The 20,610-nt window shown below is 39.2% G+C and overlaps 2 protein-coding genes across 13 annotated transcripts in view; one reads left to right on the top strand and one right to left on the bottom strand.

Moving 5' to 3' along the window:
* The window catches only part of LOC127067205 (uncharacterized), a 188,026-nt gene that overhangs the window by 398 nt on the left and 167,018 nt on the right, over positions 1-20,610 (top strand). For all 11 annotated transcript variants that reach the window (XR_007782575.1, XR_007782574.1, XM_051001871.1 and 8 more), the window contains exons 2-15: positions 66-281; positions 376-490; positions 569-1,550; positions 1,665-1,879; positions 1,973-2,129; positions 2,220-2,382; positions 2,492-2,651; positions 2,733-3,055; positions 3,130-3,194; positions 3,265-3,324; positions 3,389-3,575; positions 3,650-3,823; positions 5,072-5,184; positions 5,256-5,369. Coding sequence is in view for 9 of the 11 variants with exons in the window: in XM_051001871.1 (XP_050857828.1) it covers positions 66-281; positions 376-490; positions 569-1,550; positions 1,665-1,879; positions 1,973-2,129; positions 2,220-2,382; positions 2,492-2,651; positions 2,733-3,055; positions 3,130-3,194; positions 3,265-3,324; positions 3,389-3,575; positions 3,650-3,823; positions 5,072-5,184; positions 5,256-5,328 (3,003 nt within the window). In the remaining 2 variants the exon portion in view is untranslated. The remainder of the gene's footprint in view (positions 1-65; positions 282-375; positions 491-568; positions 1,551-1,664; positions 1,880-1,972; positions 2,130-2,219; positions 2,383-2,491; positions 2,652-2,732; positions 3,056-3,129; positions 3,195-3,264; positions 3,325-3,388; positions 3,576-3,649; positions 3,824-5,071; positions 5,185-5,255; positions 5,370-20,610) is intronic.
* LOC127067210 (transcription factor Sox-21-B-like) overlaps positions 16,287-20,610 on the bottom strand; it is a 38,416-nt gene continuing 34,092 nt past the window's right edge. For both annotated transcript variants that reach the window (XM_051001886.1, XM_051001885.1), the window contains exon 2: positions 16,287-20,182. In XM_051001886.1, coding sequence (XP_050857843.1) covers positions 19,402-20,182 — 781 coding nt within the window. In that variant the 3' untranslated portion in view covers positions 16,287-19,401. The remainder of the gene's footprint in view (positions 20,183-20,610) is intronic.

The raw sequence follows: 20,610 nt of genomic DNA on the forward strand, positions 1-20,610 counted from the left end.
AATTTTCGTTTATAATTTTTTTTATTTGATATAATTATTGTTAATATAATTATTATTTATCGCAGAATAACGTAATTGCGCTGTTACACAAAGATGCGACTTATTTTTTATCATGTAGTCCGAAACAAATTACCGACGGAACATTATGCCTTGCTAGGCCTTTTGCGAAAACTTTGAACATAGAGGACGGTGATGAGGTATTTGTACGTTTCGTTAAAGATGCGCCATCTTTAACAAGTATAACGGTCATTCCGGAAACAAATGAAGATCGGGAGATATTGGTAAAGTTTAACGATGATTGTTACTAATCATATAATTAATATTACTTACTAAACGATCGTAGAATTTAAACGTTTTTTTATATCCCTATTACAGGAACTTCAAGTCGATAGAATTCAATCGACTTTGTTAAATAAAATTCAAATAGTAGCAAAAGATCAGCCTATAGTAATTTGGGTTTCGAAATTTTCAACTATAGTTCTAATTACAGGCAAGTGATTCTTACATATATCATAGTTAATTAAAACTTATCGTGTTCTTTTGTTTTTTTATTTGTAATCGATTGCAGAAATGCTCGAACCAAATTTTCCTTGTGGAAAATTGGAACAATTTACGGAACTTCACGTGACCAATACGATTCAGAATACTGTAAAAGAACAAATAGAATCTAATGAATTCACTAATGTCGGTGGATTCAATTTTCGTGATACGTTAAAAAAAATTATACCTACTTTTTCGAAAAGTTGCAATAATAATGGAGTTGACAAAAATTATGCATTGCTGCAAAATTATCGAAAACGACGAAATCAATCTGTCGTCTATCGAGTTCACTTCCTTCCAGAAATTAGCTCGTTTGATGGGTCTAATCCTTTTGATATTATTTTAAAATCTCCTTATCACATTTTTGTACCGCGTCGTCACGTACCAAAAGACGTGCAATATACGAATGGTGGTATAATTTGTAAAATGAAAAAAGTATCGGAAGAACAAGTAAACGTCAACACACAAAGTACAAATTTTTTGAAAAATATAGAATCGCCAATTCCGAGTTTATCTTTCGAATTAACTGTGAAACTTTTCGTATTGGAGGACATATTGGATCGATGTTCAGATAGTATAGATAAAATTCATTTCAAGCTCGATTTTGTTCACAGTAATATTTATATTTCTGAGAGCGTAAAAATTGGATTGCGTTTAAGAATGGGTGGAAAAGTCGTGTTAACAGCGATCGACGTTGAGAAAAATTTGATTCCTTTGACAATAGAAATTTTTCCTACGATTCAAACGACCTCCTTGCAAAGTATCAAAGATTTTCTTGCGAGCTATTCTATTCACGAGAAAATCTTATTAAATTCATGTGCTCCTATTATGCTCGATAACGGTAATCGATGTATCGTTAAATTCTTACCAGAGAAATGTACTTATTCTTTTCTCGACGAAACATTATTAAAAACTATTACGATTCATCTTAAATCGAAATTAGATGTAGATGATTTATTAACGTTGGAACATGATATAGAGGATGCCTTTTACAAGAAAATTTCTACGAGGTATGTAATTACCTACTTTGCATATCTACTTATATATATATATATATATATATATATATATATATATATATATATTTGATTTACAGAAAATAATGACGGTATCATATATTACAGATATTTAGAAAATATTCTTTCGGAGTGCCAAATTACCCTTGATCTCAGTTTACGATTAAATGCACCAACGAATCTCGAGTATGATAGAGAAAATATTTTAATATGCGGTGAGATCGGTTCAGGAAAGTCAACGTTATGTAAAATATTGATAAAAAGATTGCAAAAATCGCCATATTTTGTATATACTCATGTGATCGATTGCATATCGTTGAAGGGTATTATATTACTACATATAATTTATTTATTTCGATAAAGTTATTAAGTTATAAAGTTATAAAGTGAATATAGATTTTTATTTTTGCATACAGGAAAAAAAGTAGAAATGTTACAAAAGATAGTATGTGCCGCGATGTCTCAATGTATTTATCATCAGCCATCTATATTATTTTTGGAAGATATCGATAGTATTACTATGGTATCATCAAATAACGAAGAAAATACTCCTGACTCGGTTAACGCAGCTAGGTATTTTATGTTGAAAATTTTATTATATTAGGTATTAAAGCTTAATTGTATTTTAAAAGATTCTACTATGCTTTTATGGAAATGTATTAGAATTACTGATATGATCATCAACACCGTAACGCAATGTCAAGAATCACATTACGTGTCGATCGTAGCAACATGCGTTGGCATAAATAAAATTGGTAAAAAAATGAGACCATCCAGAGGATTAAATTTTTTCAGAACGGTTCTATCAATACCGAACCTCGAAAAGGTAATACAATTCTCCGTTTCATTGACATTTTAAAACATTAAAATCATTCGTGTGTGAAAATTCGTATCATCGATCTAGAGTATACGTTCGTTAATTTGTCTCACCTCAGGCGGATAGAATCGATATTTTGCAATTAATGCTCGAGGACAAGTTGTACGTGCCTGGCAACGTGAATTGGGATTACTATGGTAACAAGACGGAGGGATGGATGGTACAAGATCTCGTTGATGTGGCGGATAAGGCGACGTTTGCCGCTTGGAAACGTTGTGGTAATAAATCTCGAATGTTTGTGGATTACGTTGAAAAAGACATTTTAATGAATGACAATTAATTCGATCGTTTCTGATCAGCAAAAGAAGATATCAAACCACCGATCGTTATCACAGAGGACGATATTTCTACCGTGATGAATAATTATAAACCATTGTCTCTGCAAGGTGTCCAATTATATAAAGGATCTGATCAGACATGGTCAGATATCGGAGGATTAGTTAAAGTAAAAAAATCCTTGACAGAAATTTTGCATTGGCCATTAAAGTATCCTGAAATATTTAAAAATGCTCCGATCAAGCTTCAAAGTGGAGTTTTGTTGTATGGTATGCCAGGTACAGGGAAGACTCTGTTAGGTAAAGCGATAGCTAGTGAATGTGGTGTGAATTTAATTAGTGTGAAGGTACGGAAATATTTATTATGAGATTATATTAATGAATGCTATCATTCAATTATGCTGTCATTCATTTCGATTAGGGTCCTGAATTATTATCCAAGTACATTGGTGTGAGTGAAGAATCAGTAAGAAACATTTTTGAAAGGTATGTTATAGGATGAAAATATAAAATAAAAAAAATTAATCAGCTGTTATGTGTAATTATATATTTTTAGGGCTCATCGCGCAAAACCATGTGTTCTTTTCTTCGACGAATTCGACAGTCTTGCTCCAAGGTAAATTATTCGAAATATAATGATTTATTCCAAGTATTATATCGATGTTAAACATTTTCTGCAGACGTGGACATGATAGTACAGGTGTAACGGATAGAGTGGTGAACCAATTATTGACCCAGCTTGATGGTATAGAAGATAGAGAAGGCGTTGCTGTAGTGGCTGCAACGTCTAGACCAGATTTATTAGATCCAGCTCTTTTAAGACCCGGTCGTTTAGATAAATCTTTATATTGTCCATTACCAAATGAGGTGCGATATTCTATTATTTCAGTCAATGATATTCCAACATTTTCCTAACATCAATTTTACGTTTATTTTATTAGTTGGAGAGAGAAGAGATATTGCATGTTCTGTGTAAATCCCAGAAGATAAACGTAATGGAATTAGATTTGAGAGAAATCGCATGCGCTTCTCTCGGATTAACCGGTGCAGATTTGAATGCGATAATTACCCAAGCTAAATTAGCTGCCTTTGAAGATGCTGTGGAAATCATACCGGTAAATAATACAAATATTTTGCTTATAATAATATAGTTTTCACTTTTTTTTTTTTTACTAGAATACATAGTGGTTTATTTCTGATTCTTAAGCGAATGATATACGATTTAATTGAAACCTTTGTGTCCTGCCAAAACAGGACACTTCGCTAACGATCCCTCTCGAGCCGTTTCGCCAATAATCAAAAGCATTTTCTGTGTGAATGAAGGGAGATTCACTGAGAATCATTTGTAGGGAACTTCCGAAGTAAGATAGTGCGTAATGACGATAATATCGTTAGGTCTGTATCTTACATAGACGTATATACATATAAGATATAAACGAAGGACACATCTACTATATCGCACCATCACTAACATCAGTGCCGCCATCGTCGTGCTTGGTAGAGAGGTAGTGTGATATAACTGAGGAGAAACGTAGAGAGCAAGGTTTATTAGCACACGCCAAGAGAGTACGGGACCATCCCTCGATCTCGCTCCACTTCATCTTGGCCTACGCCTCGCTGAACGTCGAGGGGGTTATTATCTTATGCGTTATAATGATACACGACTTAGAACCATGCACTACCCTGTCGTCTCTGCAGGATCGAAAAGCAGTCAAAATCATTTCAGGGCTTATCGGGATCGTTCGTTAACGTTGAACGTATTTTCCAACAATGACGTTGGGTTCGATTATCGATCGGTTGTTCTGACGTGTCCATTGAATAATGATAATTGATAAAATGCCTCGTTGATTAATAGAAATAATTCTTTTTATAGATATAACATTTTCCTAGGAAAATATAGGTACACGAGTTTTCGTAGAAATCGTATATATAACGTGACAAAAGAATCGGAATGAATGAATTGAAATAAAGCGAAGGAATCTGCGACGTTTTGGGAAGACGTTCGCATGGGACACCGTGGAGGCGTTCCACGTGAGAGGAAATTATTAATTAACTTCCTTCGTCGAAAACAAAGTTACGACGGTACTTACCTACCGGAAGAACACCGGTTATCCAAACTGTTCGTCTAATTAGCAAGCGAGTTTCCTAAACGCGTCGCGATTTGAGAGTAGCCTTGCACACCGATAAGCTTTATAATGCGTATAGGTAGACCTACGTTGTAGTGTATCTACTTAACTAATTTAGAAATCAACGAAATGGGCACATAAAATATATAAGATTAGATTAAATTTACAGTTCTCGAAGTTGTTCTTAAAGAAAATTTATGATTGTCTCAATTTCTAATAATTCTTTTTATACGATAGGAAGAGAATCTTCGACCTACGGATATCAAAGTAACTCAAAAACATTTAGTCGAGTCTGTAAAATCAATTCAACCGTCTCTGTCTTCCACGGAAATGGAGAAATATACAAGAATGTAAGTTATTAATATAGACGATTCAATATTTCCCAATAATTAATAAACATTTTTATATCTTATTATCATAGTTATACGAGGTTCTCGAAGGGCGACACTTTCGTCGAGGATATGTTGAAGAATCAAAAGGCAACGTTAGCGTGATACGAGCTAGCTCATTTATATTTTATAATCATGAAGAACATGTAAGTAAAATATCTTTATGTTTAAAACAAATAATATCCGACACAATTATTACCGCGTATAATTTATCAAGGAATAATGGATAGGAGAAAATTTTAGACATATTGACGTTTCTCGTTTGAAATTCGTTCTGGTAGAAATATCCGAATTATTCCGACAAACGACAGCTTTTAGTCGTTCGCTAGGTATCCAGGGCTCGTCTTTTCCCTCGTTTTAACCGAGTATACATATAAGCATAATCCGGATGGCTGCGTTTCTCGCGAAGGCGGAGCGCCTCTTCCTTTTCCTCCTTCCACGTCATCTTGCTCATCCTCTCTGGAAGAGTACGTTAAACGGCAGGTAGTAGTAACGCGAAAGGGGGTTGAGTATAGCGGCTCGGCAACTTTTCGTATTAATAATCAGTATAATAATTAGTATTTTCACGCGCGACTTAGCAGGAAACACGGAAAAGACGCGAGAGGGAGAGAGAGAGAGAGAGAGAGGATGGGTGGGTGGTTGGGCGAGTTAGCAGCGCGAGCCTAGTCGCGCGCTTGAACTTCGGGGAATCTTGATTTTAAGTTCGGGCGAAGGAGAGGCGCATATTTCACCGACGCTAATGTCCCGCCAGATAAACTACAATATTAGCTGCCTTCGCCCGTGATTTAATTTAACTTTAGCCCGGCGCGACATCCGCCTCTGGCTTTCGGCTCTTGCCACCTTCTCTCTCTCATGTACACGTACACTCATACACAAACATACCATCTCTCTCTCTCTTCTAGATCTAACTCTACTCTTGGCCGAAACGAGTAATGCGGCTAAGTAACGCGTAGACGATATCGCTCGGAGCTTTCCACCGACACTCCAATCTCGTCCTTACAAGCCTACAAGCTTTCAGGATTAGAACGTTCGCACGAGCCGTGTTGTTTCTTGTACTTAAAAGAAGAATAACGGGTCGTAAAATATTACACGATTTATCAATCTCGATAAAGTCGATTGAATTGTAATATTTTTATTATTATCTATTACTATTATCACTACTAATATTCTCTCTTAATCTCCTATACGTTTTATTTCCATTGTAAATATCGTTATAATTATTGAAATAACTAAAGGATTTGGATCGGGAAAAACGTTTGAACGAAATTATTGGATTTCTCTTTCTCCCTTTATTTTTTCTTCTTTCTTTTGATCCATTGTTTCCTTTCAAGTAGGAAAATCAATTGTTACAAACGAAGTATGACAATGAGAAGATAAGAAGAAAAAGGAGGATAACGGAAAGAATACATTCGTAAATGCGTAATGCACTTCTCCGATATTTCTCACCAACTACTACGAGAGGGAAAAGCATGGAACGTTGAAACGCAGTTGGTGCTCGCGTTCGTTCGCGTATTTATCTAGGTCTCCGGTAATCGAGTTATCGTTCTCTTACCGCTGCTTTCTTTTCATTCGATTCAACCAGCGCGAAGAGGAATCGTCGATACTTTTGTGGAGGGTTACGAGCGGGGATGGTGGATGAGACTTCTCTCTCCGAATGCAATTTATCACGGAAACTTTCGGACCTTTACGTCCTATACCCCTTCGTCCGTTTCTTCGTATTTGCGGACGGCTATCGGCCATCCTATGATTTTTCTCCCGTAACGTTTTTATCGACACTTTTCTATTTCTTTTAGATAGGCCAAGGCTTAACTTATCGTCGAAGTTCTATCTTCAAAGTCTGATTGTTCTTTTAGTTAAATATTTTATATGACGGAGAATTATCTAGGTACTACAGGTATTTAGATACTTTTCTTTTTTCTTTTCCTCTCTTTCTCTCTCTCTCTCTCTCTCTCTCTCTCTCGCGCGCGCGCGCGCGCAAAACATTTTAATCTCGAAAAAATAAATATTTTTGTTATATGACATTGGCCAGTTATATGATAGATATAACGGATACGGAAACGTTACCGTCCGATAAAATTTAATAATAAAAGATCGGATTAGGATTAATATATTGTTTCGTTCGAGTTGAGCGGAAATAATAGAAATAGTATCCTATATATTTTTCCTAGGGATTCGTAGTAATGATTTTTACATTATATCTACGAGCAAACTGGAACGCATGATGTCGTCTGTTCGAGAAAAGGAGAGAACGATTTCATCCGAATCGATTTCGGAAGACATTTTAAAGGCACGTTCGCGAGAATTTCTAATTTTTCACACGGACGGGGCGGTAAATTCGCTCGCGAATTTTCGCACGGTGCTCGCCAACAGGATCGCAGCGAAACGACGTGGACAGATCGATGAATCGGTAGCGTTGAAGTTTTGCGCGTTCGTTCGATGGGTGGGAGTACGAAGGGAGGAGAGAAAGGAAAGCCGTGCTGCGAGACGTTCAATGTGACGTTTCAATCTGCCATTCTATCATTGACAATTTTGCGCAAACGGGATCGCGGTGCAAGCTCGACGAGGCGTGCTTTCGGCTCACATTGGCGTTAAATAAGAGTAACTCAGCCGCACCGGGACGCTTCGACATAATTGCCTGTGAAATCACTAGATGGATTTTCGAGCTTCCTTGTTTCTCTTCCTTCCCACCTCTCTCTCTCTCTCTCTCTCCTTCTCTTTTTACCCTCTCACGTTATAAGTCCTGCCTTGTTCCTCCTCTCCTTTTTCTTTCTTTACCGAACGACGCTACGATGCGAGAGTCGATCCAATAAACCAACGTAATTCTATTGCCGACGTCGTCATCATTCGAGTTATCTGTCTGTGAAAATTCAACGAAAGTTGTACGGTCAACGAGCCGACGAATACGATGGATAATGAAATAATGAATATATCTACGTCAATGCCGATCGATTATCTCTTCTTTTTAAGATATCTTATAAGAGAATGGGAAAGAGAAAAAGAGTCCTTTATAAGTTACGGAAAATTATTATCCGGCAAACAGGTATTTACTTAACACGGGAAATTCATATTTAATTTGATTCTTTATTTTCTATACTAAACAAACGAAAAGATAAGCGAAATAGAAAGCTGATAGGGACGATCGTTCTGTGGACAAAGCGATATCACTGAAGGGAAGGTACTCTCTGTCTCTCTCTCTCTCTTTCTCTCTCTATGTCTATTTCGTTTTCTTACCTCGAAAACGTGCATTTCCAAATGCAAACCTTGAGATAAAGAGAAACTAAAACGCGGCCGTAACAGCCGAGCGACTACTTAGCATAAAAATGGCCAATTATCCAGCTAACAAGCCGGCCAGGCGTCGGAAAAGGCAGGCGCCTTGGCTAACTCTGTTAGAGGCAAGCTCCTGAAGGAGATTAGTTAGCGTAAATGCCGCCGGTTGACGCATTTTTATTCCTGATTACCGTTTCTCGTGGAGCTAATCTCATTACGCGACATTCGAAAACTTGACTCTCATTCGGTCGCACGGCAAAATGCCGACTTTTTGCTCGGCTTCAACGAGACGCGTCGACAAAACGCGCGGACGATAGAAAAGAGAGAGAGAGGGACAGAGATAGAAACAGAGAGAGCAAGAGAGAAAGAGTGTGAGGATGAGAGAAGAGAAGAGAAGAGGAGAAGAAGAAGAAGAAGAAGGAAGAAGAGAGGAAAAGAGGCAATTGGCCCGTGCATTCGAAGGAATCGCGACAATGCGCCCATGATTTTCACCCAACTGAATGCCGTCCTAATTCTTCGGAGAATAATCGAGCATCCTGAAGTTTGTTTGCTCTCTCTCCTATTTACGGGCTTCCCGTTACTCTCGCGTTTGCCGTGGCTTCGTCAGACTTTTCTTCGAGATAGAAAAAGAAGAAAAAGAAGAAAAAGGGAAACTTAGAGAACCGTACCAGAAAGCAATGTTGTTTATTCCGAACAAACGTTTTTATTCGTAGTTAAAACAATTACATTGATATTATGTATTCAATTATTGTTCAATTAGAACTATTAGAGAGAAGAAAAAAATGTATAAATCATTTTAAATACTTATTTGTAGATACATGCATAATATGTGATCATCGATTGAGATGTTGAACAAAAAGTTGGGTCGATTGGTCGATCGAATGGACGTTGATCTCGTTTTGATAGTTATCCCTTTTGAGAAAGTAGGTAGAGAGGGGAAGGAAAGGGAGAGGACTCTCGGTGATGGTCCCTCCCGCAATATTTACGGGGCGTCGAAGCGTGGGTAACGCTGTTTGCCGCAATTTCTTGTTTCCATTAGGTTGGCCGGCCTGCGGGGTAAATTCTACCCTAGCGAGTCGTCGCCGTCGTCGTCGTCGTTGTCGTCGTCGTCATCGTCGTCGTCGTCGTCGTCGTCGTCGTCGTCGTCGTCGTCGTCATCGTTGTCGTTATCGTTGTCATAGTTGTTGTCGTTGTTGTTGCGGGCTAGGGTTGTGCAACTTGGCCACCCCTTCGAAGTGCTCTCGCGAGCACTTGCCAGAGCGTTTGCGAGCTCGAGCCGCGGGTCAGAGGGGACACGCTGGGAAATGGTGCACACACAAACTTGCCTTCTCTCTCTCTCTCTCTCTCTCTCTTACTCTGGATAGTGTGCTCGATCAAATGACGCGCGTCAGCGCCCACAATAACGGCCTCTTCACGCTTCGCTCCTATCCTATCTCGGTTTAGGCACCATTCTCTGTCGTCTACCGATCTCTGCTCAGAGAGAGAGAGAGAGAGAAAGAAACATAGATGGGATGATCGGACATTGACGGTCTCTCTCAGCGTTACGAGAAAATTATCTTCACTTTTACAATTTTCCTCGTTTGAATCTTTCATTTAATCCTCTTTGATAAAATCTCAATGTATTAATGTATAATAGTTTTTTTTTTTTTTAAATCTACTTATCGTTAGACAATAAATTCACAAATTAATATATATACCGTGTGGTATAATATTGCTCGATCGTATATTTAATTAAAACGAAGAATGGCAAGAGACGATGATCAAAGTAGATTTTGCGAGATAGTTAGGATTACATCAATGCAACGTATTTTCATAAGCAAAGAAGCTCGTCTCATTCGTTCATACGGCTCGTTCTCTCGGATGTGGTCCGACTCGCGAATACCATTCGAAGGCAGACGTGCGGATAAGCTCTTCAAAGGTTTATCGTTCCCATCTTCAAAGGCACGGACATTTCCCCGTTGCCGATTTTGCGGCCCTTGCAGTTCGTTTCATTTCCTTGTCTGCCGACTTTCACGCATTTCTATCTATCGAGGAACAATTTCACTTGGTGGTCATCAAAAAGACCCCCTATTCATATTCTCATCACACCTGCATTTCTATCTTTGAAATAGTCAGACTGATATCTGTACAGATTGAATTATATATAACGTGACGTTGAATTAAAAAAAAAGGAAAAAAATTATTAAAAAAAGAAAAACGAATTATCGTAGAAAAATATATTTTTCTTTTTAATTTTTCCGAAGATATAATTATTTTCATTCGTTTATGAGATTTTATTGCCAAACCTCTGGTCATGTGAAAAGTATAATTTTCAAATTCCACCGACGATTGATATTTTCAATTGCTCAAGAAAGACATAGAACATCTTTCGATCTTTTTTTTTTTTTTCTAAATTCCATTTACCTTCCTCTTTATCGTAGTTGTGAAATTTGAAGACGACAGCTATAGGAGGACGTACTAAACGAACGAACGTCGGCTAATGCGACTGACGATGGGCATAATTTCTGTTTTTAAATCTCGAGCTGCACTCACGGCCAGTAATTGAATCTTCCGTCGAGATTACTTTAGCCTTCGCTAAGTTGCCGTACTTGCAGAGAGTGAGTGAGAGGAAGATAGAGAGAGAGGGAGGGGGAGAGGGAGAAGGAGGTACCTCGGTAGCTCAGCAGCCCAGGAAGCCACAGCGGAGTTCAGCCTACGGGTTATTTAAGATGGATTATTATTCTCCGAGGTCGAGGAGTAGGGCATCAGCGAAAATGAAAATGCTCTCGTTTACAGGGAGATTAATTGACGCGAATCATCTTAACCATAGCCACCATTTCTCCTTCTACTCGACTTCCTAATGGTTCTTCTCGTTCAACGTTGTTGTCGTTGTTCTCATTATTCTTCTCGTGTGTCTTATTCTCGTTTATTATCTTGATCTTCATTTTCATGATAATGATTTTCAATCGTGCGATATATCGAAAAGTTTCGAAATAAAAATTTATATCTATTCACATTTCTATTTAGAATGGATAATAACAAAAAAAAACCAAATAAATAAATAAATAAATAAATAAAAAATATACTTTTACGTTTTTCGAAGAAATCACTTGCTCGTAATTTGAACGGAGAAGAACCATACGAGTATGCATTTGTAACAGCCTAAAAGCTTCGCAAAGTATACGAATATGTGTGCGGTAAGGGATGGGGAGGTAAGGTTTTGTCGTCGGTAGCCGTGAAATCTCGTCTCGCGACAAATCCTTCCTTTGTTGGTTCTGGAAATAGAAAGAGGAGAAAGAGAGAGAGAGAGAGAGAGAGAGAGAGAGAGAGAGAGAACGTAAGAGATAGATGGAGAAAAAAGAAAATGGAGAAGAGAAAAAGAGCGTTGCGTTATATTTTGACTCGGTTCCATGCTCATCGGTGCATGGATTTTTCTGAACCTACATCGAGATACATCTTCCACTGAGAAATAATTTCTATATACCTAGTTATATCAAATTCTATTCACATAATTGCTCGAATAAAAATGATTGAAAAATTTTCCAACGATAGCGACTAACGTCCGTCATTTCCATTTTTATAGTTCCAGTTAAAGAAAATTAGATCGTAGTTGAAACTGTAACGATATTGCGTGTTTGTAAATATTCCTTGATCGTCGATATATATAAAATATTATATACGTGGAGTAGATAGAGATAGTTATTACTCGTTTAGCGAGACGATAATCGTGAAATTTCACGAATGTAACTGCATATAACTGATCCTTACGAGTATCGAATTTTCTAAAATTGATTTTGCCGTTTAGTAAGTAGTATATCGAGATCCATTTTACCACCTTCTTTTTTTATTTTTCTCTTTTCTCTTCAAGAACAGTGGTTCGATTTTTCCAGCTGCGGTAAAGAAATTGCCCATCCGGTTGGGCGATAAGTCGGGATTGCTGCTGAGAATCGGTGAGAGGAAATAAAATCAGTTTTGACGCACGAATCGCGATGACATCGAGAGAAAGAGAAAGAGAGAGAAATGTGAAAAGAAAACGGGGAAAGCGGATGATAAGAAAGAGAGATAGATAGATAGATAGATAGAGAAAAAGAGAGAGAGAGAGAAAGAGAGAAAAGGGCTACGAAGCGATACTTTCGAACGTGCGACGATCATGGTAGCACTTTCGAAATATCAATTTGAAACAGCCATGGATTGGGGTATGCGTCATGCTTTTCTACCGGCCATTATGGCCGGCTTTCCATTTTTATTTATATTTACCGTCTCGCCTAGCCCCACCTCCCCACCCACTCCTTTCGCCCTTCTACCATACTCGATTTTATATACGTCCTAGGTGGTACTTGAAGTCATCGGGTTCAGGGTGGGTACAAAAAAAAGGAAGAAAAAAGAGGGAAAAAAAGGGAGTCGGCGTTACCGGCGTGCTACCGTTTTGATATTTTACGACATTTTGTTTCCAATCCTTGCGAGAAGGTGTCGGGGCATTACGAGGACCGGGCCTTATTCGACTTTTATGACGTTAAATCGTGATGAAGTATCCTCGGAATGGTCCTTCCTCCCTATTTTTTCGCCTTCCTCCCTTTACCACGATTCTTTGAACTTATTTCTTTAAAAGGTCGAGAATCTCCTTTAGAGATAGCTTAGGGGAAAGATCTTTTCTCCTCGTGTGCTTTCCAATGAGAGAAATAGAATTAAGATATTAAATTGTTTAAGTAAACAAAAAGACTGAATTCTATAGAGTCGTGCGACTAAAATAGGATGAAACATTGAGAATCTTTATGAGATTTCTCCGGTGAACTTACGACGACGTGTCATCAAGATAAATCTTCCGGTCTTTAAGATCGTCGATCCTACTGACCGGAAGTTCATCGATCGGGAAACGTGGCGTTGGCTCTTTCGGTTTTTCAATTTCGCATAATGTCTGGCCATGGTCTCTATCGGTAGCATGCAAACCGTACTAGCGATAAGATAGTCCAAGGGGAATTTACGTTTGACATAAGTTTACCTTATATACGAGCGTCCACGGGAAATGCGACGATCCTATCGTTCGCGGCGGTCACGCTGCGGTTCGTTCGTGAAATGTTGCTCGGCTAGTATTTTACTAGTTTTCGTTGTGGACCGTACACCATCAGGGAGGGGTTAGTCGAGCCTCGAGTTATCGTTCGAGTCGATGAAAAATATCGAGATAAAGGGAAAGGTCTCGACACCCTTGTTGCTATAATATTTTCTATCTATCGTGTTGCAATGTAACGTGGCCGAATATACTATATTTTCTTAGTCCATAAATCGAATTAAATTCATTCGGATAGAAACATTTAGGAAGAAAGTCGAGAATGATCGAATATAATTATGTGTAATATGATCGTTTTTGAGAATTCCTGTACGTCTACATTGAATGTTTACCACGGGAACCACGGTAACACCGTTTCTGTGAAATAGCAAGACGAAAAGCGCTCGTTTCGCTGTCGTCTTCCGAGGTCGACACCTCGTTCATGGAATGGCATTTAGTGGTAGGACTATCGGACTCTCCTGAAAAGCCTTGTCTACCACGCGGCCTGAAACAACAATAACTTCCATTCAATGCGTTGGCATTTGACAGTGGGGTTGGGAAACAATGAAACAATCAGCACTCGGCCGCGTTCTCTCAGGGTTGTAAGGAGGGATGAGAAAGAGCGAGCAGGAGAGGGAGAGAGAGAGAGAGAGAGAGAGAGAAAGAGAGAGAGAGAGAGAGAGAGTGAAGGGTGGCCGGAAGTCAACAGAACCGGACAATGCAAGGCAGCTTCTGACTACCGTTTCTAATTAAGCAAGTTCTCCAACTTTGTCGGACTTGACGACCCTAGTTCGACGCATAATTGTGCTCTACCTCGACTGTTCTTTGAACAACGATCCGGTCTTATCGACAGGTATAATAACCCGCATTAAGTCGATAACGATCGACATTATCGAAGTCGAAGAGGCAAACTCTTGGTAGATCGGTATTCAAGATGTCCCATTCGTATTCATATCGGCGTTTACCTGTGTCTATTGTCTTTGTTAAGATATATATCTACACACATTATGTATATTTATATTTTTGAATAATTACAGTCGTCCTTTACTCTCGGTCTTTATTGTTCTCCAAATCCTTAGAGAATTAACTTTCTTTTCTTAGAGATAAACGACTTTGTATTCTCTAATTAGTATTCTATACTTCGTTTATAGCTCGTGGATAAAATAAATTATTTGAATAGGACGATACCGTTGCAATATTATATTTATCATCGTTTTCAAGCGATTCATAGGGAAAAGTTAGTTGAGAAAAGAGAGAGAGAGAGAGAGAGAGAGAGAGAGAGAGAGAGAGAGAGAGAGAGAGAGAGAGAGAGAGAGAGAGAGAAAGAGAAAGAGAGAGAGCGAGTATCGTTATTTCTGAAAAACTGCGAGAGCTAAATATCGGTGGGGAACGCGTTGGCATAGGCGCAACTTCGAAGTACCGTGCACACCATCGGCGTTATTGTCGAACCCACTATCCTTTGGTAGCCCCGTGTTCTCCTTTCCCTTCATCACCTCTCTCTCTCCACCTCTCCAACCCCTTCCTCTCCTCCTATACGTCCCCTGCTACGCTTTTTATTATTCGCATAATCGGATCTGGGACGGCGATAGCGCCGGTGATTTCGGGTTTGTCTACTGTAACGCAGTTGTCGGCCTGACAATGACCGGCCTGAATGCCTCATTGTCTGCAGGACCGACGCCCACTCAAAACTTCCACTCGCACCACCGCCCGTCATTTTCCGCAATCAAACGATCGTGCCGTGCGTCCTCTCTCTCTCTCTCCCCCCCCCTCTCTCTTTCTCTCTTTTTCTCTTTCTCTTTTTCTCTCTTTCTCTCTTCCTTTCCATCCATTTATCTCTGTCTCTATGAGTCTGTGTAAAATCGAGAACAGTATCCAGGATCTCTTTTCTTCATCATCATCGCTACCACCACTAACAGAACTAGAACCTACCCCTCTCTTAGTACAAACGGCGAACGACGCAATTAAAATATCTGCTTGCATCGAAACGTTTCTTTTTCTTTCTCTTTATCTCTTTCTCTATCGCCGATTGAAACTTTATTCGATGGATCTTCTTCTTCTTCTTCTTCTTCTTCTCAATGTCGGAAACAAAACTGAACCAACTACTTGTTGGTGATACGTCAAAAGAAACGAAAGCGTTCCTGGACAAATCGCGATTGACATTGTCGAGAACGTACGAGTTCCTATTTTCCAAAGTGATTACATTTCAGTTGGATTCGTGACTCCTTACCGTAAAATCACTCTATCTCTTTCCCCGTTCCCCTTCCCCCTCTACTTTCTGCTTGGCTCTTCTGCGGGGCAAGGGGAACTCGACAACGAGGACATTCTTCCTCGACAATACCTTCCACAATCGGGCGAGGAGCACTTCCGCGAATACTAATGGAGAGAGCCTCCTAGATTTCTCTGTCCAAGCTAGCAGTTGTCACCCTCCTCTCTGTCCCACCTCTTTCTATCTTCTACCCTTTCCTCCCTCCTTCCCTGCCTCTCTTTAAAAATCTTTTTTCAACTTTGTTTCAAACTTACGTAGTACGCACCATCGTTCATAATGTAAATTTTGAATAAGAGAGACTGTCTGTATGAAAAGAAGGAAAGAGAGAGATACTTATACGAATGGAAAAAAGTCAACCTGCATAAATACCACGATCAGATTATGAGTGAAAAAGTGTAGTATGTCTCTTTAACGAATGGCGTTCGTGCTCGACGAAGAATCGTAGATACTTTCGTTAAGAATTGAAAGAAGAAGAAGAAGAAGAAGAAGAAGAAGAAGAAGTAATAGTAGTAGTAGTAGTAGTAGTAGTAATAGTAGTAGTAGTAGTAAAAGAAAAAGGAAAAAGAAAAAGGAATTCGCTTCCTTACCGTGCCTCCTTTTGTACGGTTATTATCATGAAGCCAGAGAGTCACTTTTCCCGATAGAAGAAGAAAAAGCCGCGAAATTTAGCGTAGGGTGGTAAAACGTGGCGAAGTTGGGGCGGGGAAGGGGTGTGTGCCAAGAACGTCTTTGCTTTTCCATTCTGCTGTTATCTCCGCGCGGAGAAAGTGTGATTGCCTTTATGGGGGAAGAAAGGGTCCTTCGTGCCGGCGATAATGTCCTTGTGGCGTCGACGACACCGGAGCAGAAACGAAAGCGTTGCTATCAGAAATAAAACACGACCTGGTGAACGGTGGTACGAGGCTGAAAACGAAGAACACTCGAAGGACGAGGGTGCTCTCTTTTTTTTCCCGTCTTTTTTTCTCTTTTCTCCTTTCTTTTTTGTTCTTCTCCTTTTGTACTCTACGAATGTTAGCATCGTCATTTATTCGTCAAGATAACGACGAACGATATCCTCGCAAAATTTTTTAAAAGCGTCTTCGTTTTTTGATTCTTTCGTGATTACTATTATCTTTCTCCATTTTCTTTTTTCCGCCCCCCACCCCTTCGATTCATCCGAAAATATTTCACAACCCTGGGACTTTTTTTTTTTTTTTTTTTTTAATCGATTCGATCGTGTGATTAATTAATTCGTGATTTTATTTACAAATTGCATTATGTTACAGCATGAATTAACAGTGATTATTTTATATGTCACCTCGGCGTAATACAACGCAATTGGATTTAAGTTAATGGAAAAGATTCGACGGATCGTACATGAGATTTTTTTGTTTGTCTTTTTTTTTGGTTTTTTCTTTTTTGTTTTTTTTCTTCTTTTTTTTTTTTACATAGAGACGAACGCGCTACATACGTACTCGAAAGATATGTTTCTATTTATTAGATATGTTTTACATTATACTTATTTTACATCTTTTGTGGAACGTTTTAAGTAAAATGCGTTTTCGACTTTTTCAGAGTCATTCTAATTTATTATAGAAATTCGTTAGCGTGTCCCTTCGGAATTTATTTACGCGTGGGCCTTAACTCAATAAGAACTATTTAACAAACGATAATATAATACTAAAATACAAAAGAATTCGATTGCACGATTTTCGTAACAATTTTTCACGAAGAAAACGATAAGTAAATATAACTATTCAACAAAATAATGAACGAACTCTCATTCATTTTGAAAGTTTAATTTAGCGCCAGCACTACTATTTCGATAGCCATTGATTCTTTCTTAAATTCAATTAATACGATTAGAAAATCTAATCGTGTCACGCGTCACTGTAATCCAAGAAAGTTTAGATTTAAGGAAATGAAATCCGCTTCGAAAAGTTCTACGTATTTCTTTCTTTTTATTTATCTTTTTTTCCTTTTTCTTTTTTTTCTTTTACTTTTTTGTAAGCACCAGCAATTCTATATATGCGCGATCGTCACAAAATAAAATCTATAAAATATACACAATGGAATAATGGCTAGACGGGGACAACGATAGGTACTCCGTTTGGCTTCGAACAACAAGAAAATTCGATTTTACGTAATTACATACGCAACGGGTGATTCGCGAATACCTTTCTCGTGATCGATATTCCCGTGAAGCGTACGCGGAAACGTTTACGTAGGTACATACATATATATATACATATATACATACATACATACATACGTGCATACATACATACGTGCATACATACATACATACATACATACATACATACATACATACGTTTTCGCTGAATAATTTCGCGGGTTGTATCGATGCGTTTCGTCGTCGCGAAAACGCCACCGCAACAAAATAGCCGTGAACGCGTACAGCACATACGTGTCGGGTCCGTTCTCGCATCTACGTTAGCATTCAAAACGTTTGGCTTATTTCGCATGGCCGCATCCCAAAGAAGAGATTTGCCTCCGCTGGAAGAGGTTTTTTCTCCTCCATCCCTATCCCCTCCCTACCTTCCTTCCCCTCTCTCTCTCTCTCTCTCTCTCTCTCACCCTTTCCATCTTCCGTCCTTTCTCTCTCGATTTCGCATACAACCCCTCCTACGTCCTTTCTCCCTTTCTCTTTCTGTTTTTCGTCGGTTGGCAAAGACACGCCCGGTTCGCATGTATGTAGGTAATATGTGGTATGAGAGGGTTGGTTGTCTCATCAAAATCGGACTCTTCTAGTATTTCCAACGAGCACGGAGTATCTCCCAGAAGGGAGTACCGTATCCCTTTGTGGGATTTTCGTAACGCCGTGTTATCGATTTCGACTATCTAACTCACTAGGTGGCTTTGAAAGAAGAAAATGTTTTTCACGAAATTTGCAATGGGCGACTGGGAGGGGTTAGGGTAGGAGAGATATGCCGTCGATTTTTTTCCTGTTTTTTGTTCTCTCCTCTTCTTTTTCTTCTTCGTTGAGATTGTCTTAATTAACTTTTGCTTTCGAAGCTAACTCGTCGAATTCTTTCGGCCTTTCGTCGATTTACATATCGAATTCATATCGTTCCATCGTTCCATGTTATGTTATTAATTGTTAAGCGTCGCGACGAAATTTGAATAATTTCGGCCATCTTACCTGGGATATAACGTTCTTTAGCGAGACTTGTCGATTATGTCTTGTTTTTATTAGAGCTGAGATAAACAACACGTAGGAGAAATGAAATTGACGTAATATCACTGCTTTTAGATTTATCATAAATTAACGTTAACACGTTAAAAGAAAAGAAGGAAAAGAAGTCTGAAAGCATTTCGATCACGTTCCGGTAAATGCACTTGACTCGTCCACCTAATGATACTTCTCGAGAAGATCTCATTGCGCGGCACCGACGTGCAAGCCAGTCCTCCCGGTAGTTCTAGAGACGACAGAATTTCTCTGATGTTCTTCTTGAAAGTGAACATCGTCGTCCTTGATGTTAGCCGATGGTAGATTAGCGACACTAGCTTGTGGGATCGGCGAAAGCATCGGTGGTATTCTCCACCAATCGGTTGCCGTCGGCCAACCGGTTGGTAGAAGGTTCCCCCGGAAGTTTAGGTCCGGGAGAACCGGCAGCGGTCTTCATATGACGTGACTTCGATGGGACGTCAAATTCGTGCTAGGTGATGTAAGATTTTGTACGGAGAAGACGCTTTCTACTTTGGTCACCGTACTCGTTGTCGTTGCCGATGTCGTACTAGACGCTCTTTCTGGTCGATCGGTTGGCGATGAGGAAGAAGAGGATGAAAAACGATCTCTCGATCTTTCTTCCTGATGCCTTTCCAACGTCGAAGTTAATCCTTCGTCCTCTAGCTTTCTGTAACGAGATTCTTCAATGGTAGTATCACGCTCGATCGGAAAAGTTTCGTCCTCGTGTTTACCCGGACTGGGAAAGGATCTCTCTTCCAACTTCGATGGCAAATACGTCCTTTTCGGATCCTTCGGTGGACTAGGACAACCACAATTAGCTTGGAGACACGTCGTCGCCGGTAATCCTGGCCAGGATACCGCTTGGTGACTCGAATAAAACGTGCTACCACCGTATAGAGCTTGGAAGGCCAAATCCGCAGCCAATTTACCACCGTTCAATTCGTCACCCAACTTGTGTTGAATCGGATAGAGGGGATACGGAAACGGCGGAAAGAAACGAGGTATCTTGAGATCGTCGTGACCTATCAAAGGATGATGATGCGAAGGTGGTGCCAACGGTGGTAAAAGACCACGAGATATGTTGCCGAGGGTATCACCGGGCGACATCAATGGCGATATTGAAAAACCGAATTTATTTTCTTTCTTCACTAAATTCTTCGGTTTCCGTCGTGGTCGATATTTGTAGTCCGGGTGTTCTTTCATGTGTAGGGCTCTGAAACAGATGTTGTTCGTAAGCGAAGTTATCAAATTCAACGATTAAATGTGCGATATTAACGATTTTTTTTCAGGTTGTCTCTCTTTTTTTTTGTTTTTCATTGCAACACGTTAATCGGACTTAAATCAGGCTTTGAATCAGGCATGATTAAAGTAGCAGAGTTCGTCTGGCTCGGTTTAGGGATGATATAATTAACGATAAAGCTTTATTAACGAGTACTTCTAATCGTGCTTCTGATCTACGCGACGGACGATGATCGTCCTCTCGAATAATTTTCAGATTAATAAATAATTACTTAAGTTGGAAAGATCAATGAAAATTTCTGGTGAATCAATTTTAGAGATTTTTTTTTCTTTTTCTTTCCTTCTCTCTTCTTTTCGAGACTGTTATCCATATAAAGGGACGTATTATCGTTACGCCGAGAC

Source organism: Vespula vulgaris, chromosome 10 (genome assembly GCF_905475345.1).
Source record: "Vespula vulgaris chromosome 10, iyVesVulg1.1, whole genome shotgun sequence".
Classification (NCBI taxonomy): Eukaryota; Metazoa; Arthropoda; class Insecta; order Hymenoptera; family Vespidae; genus Vespula; species Vespula vulgaris.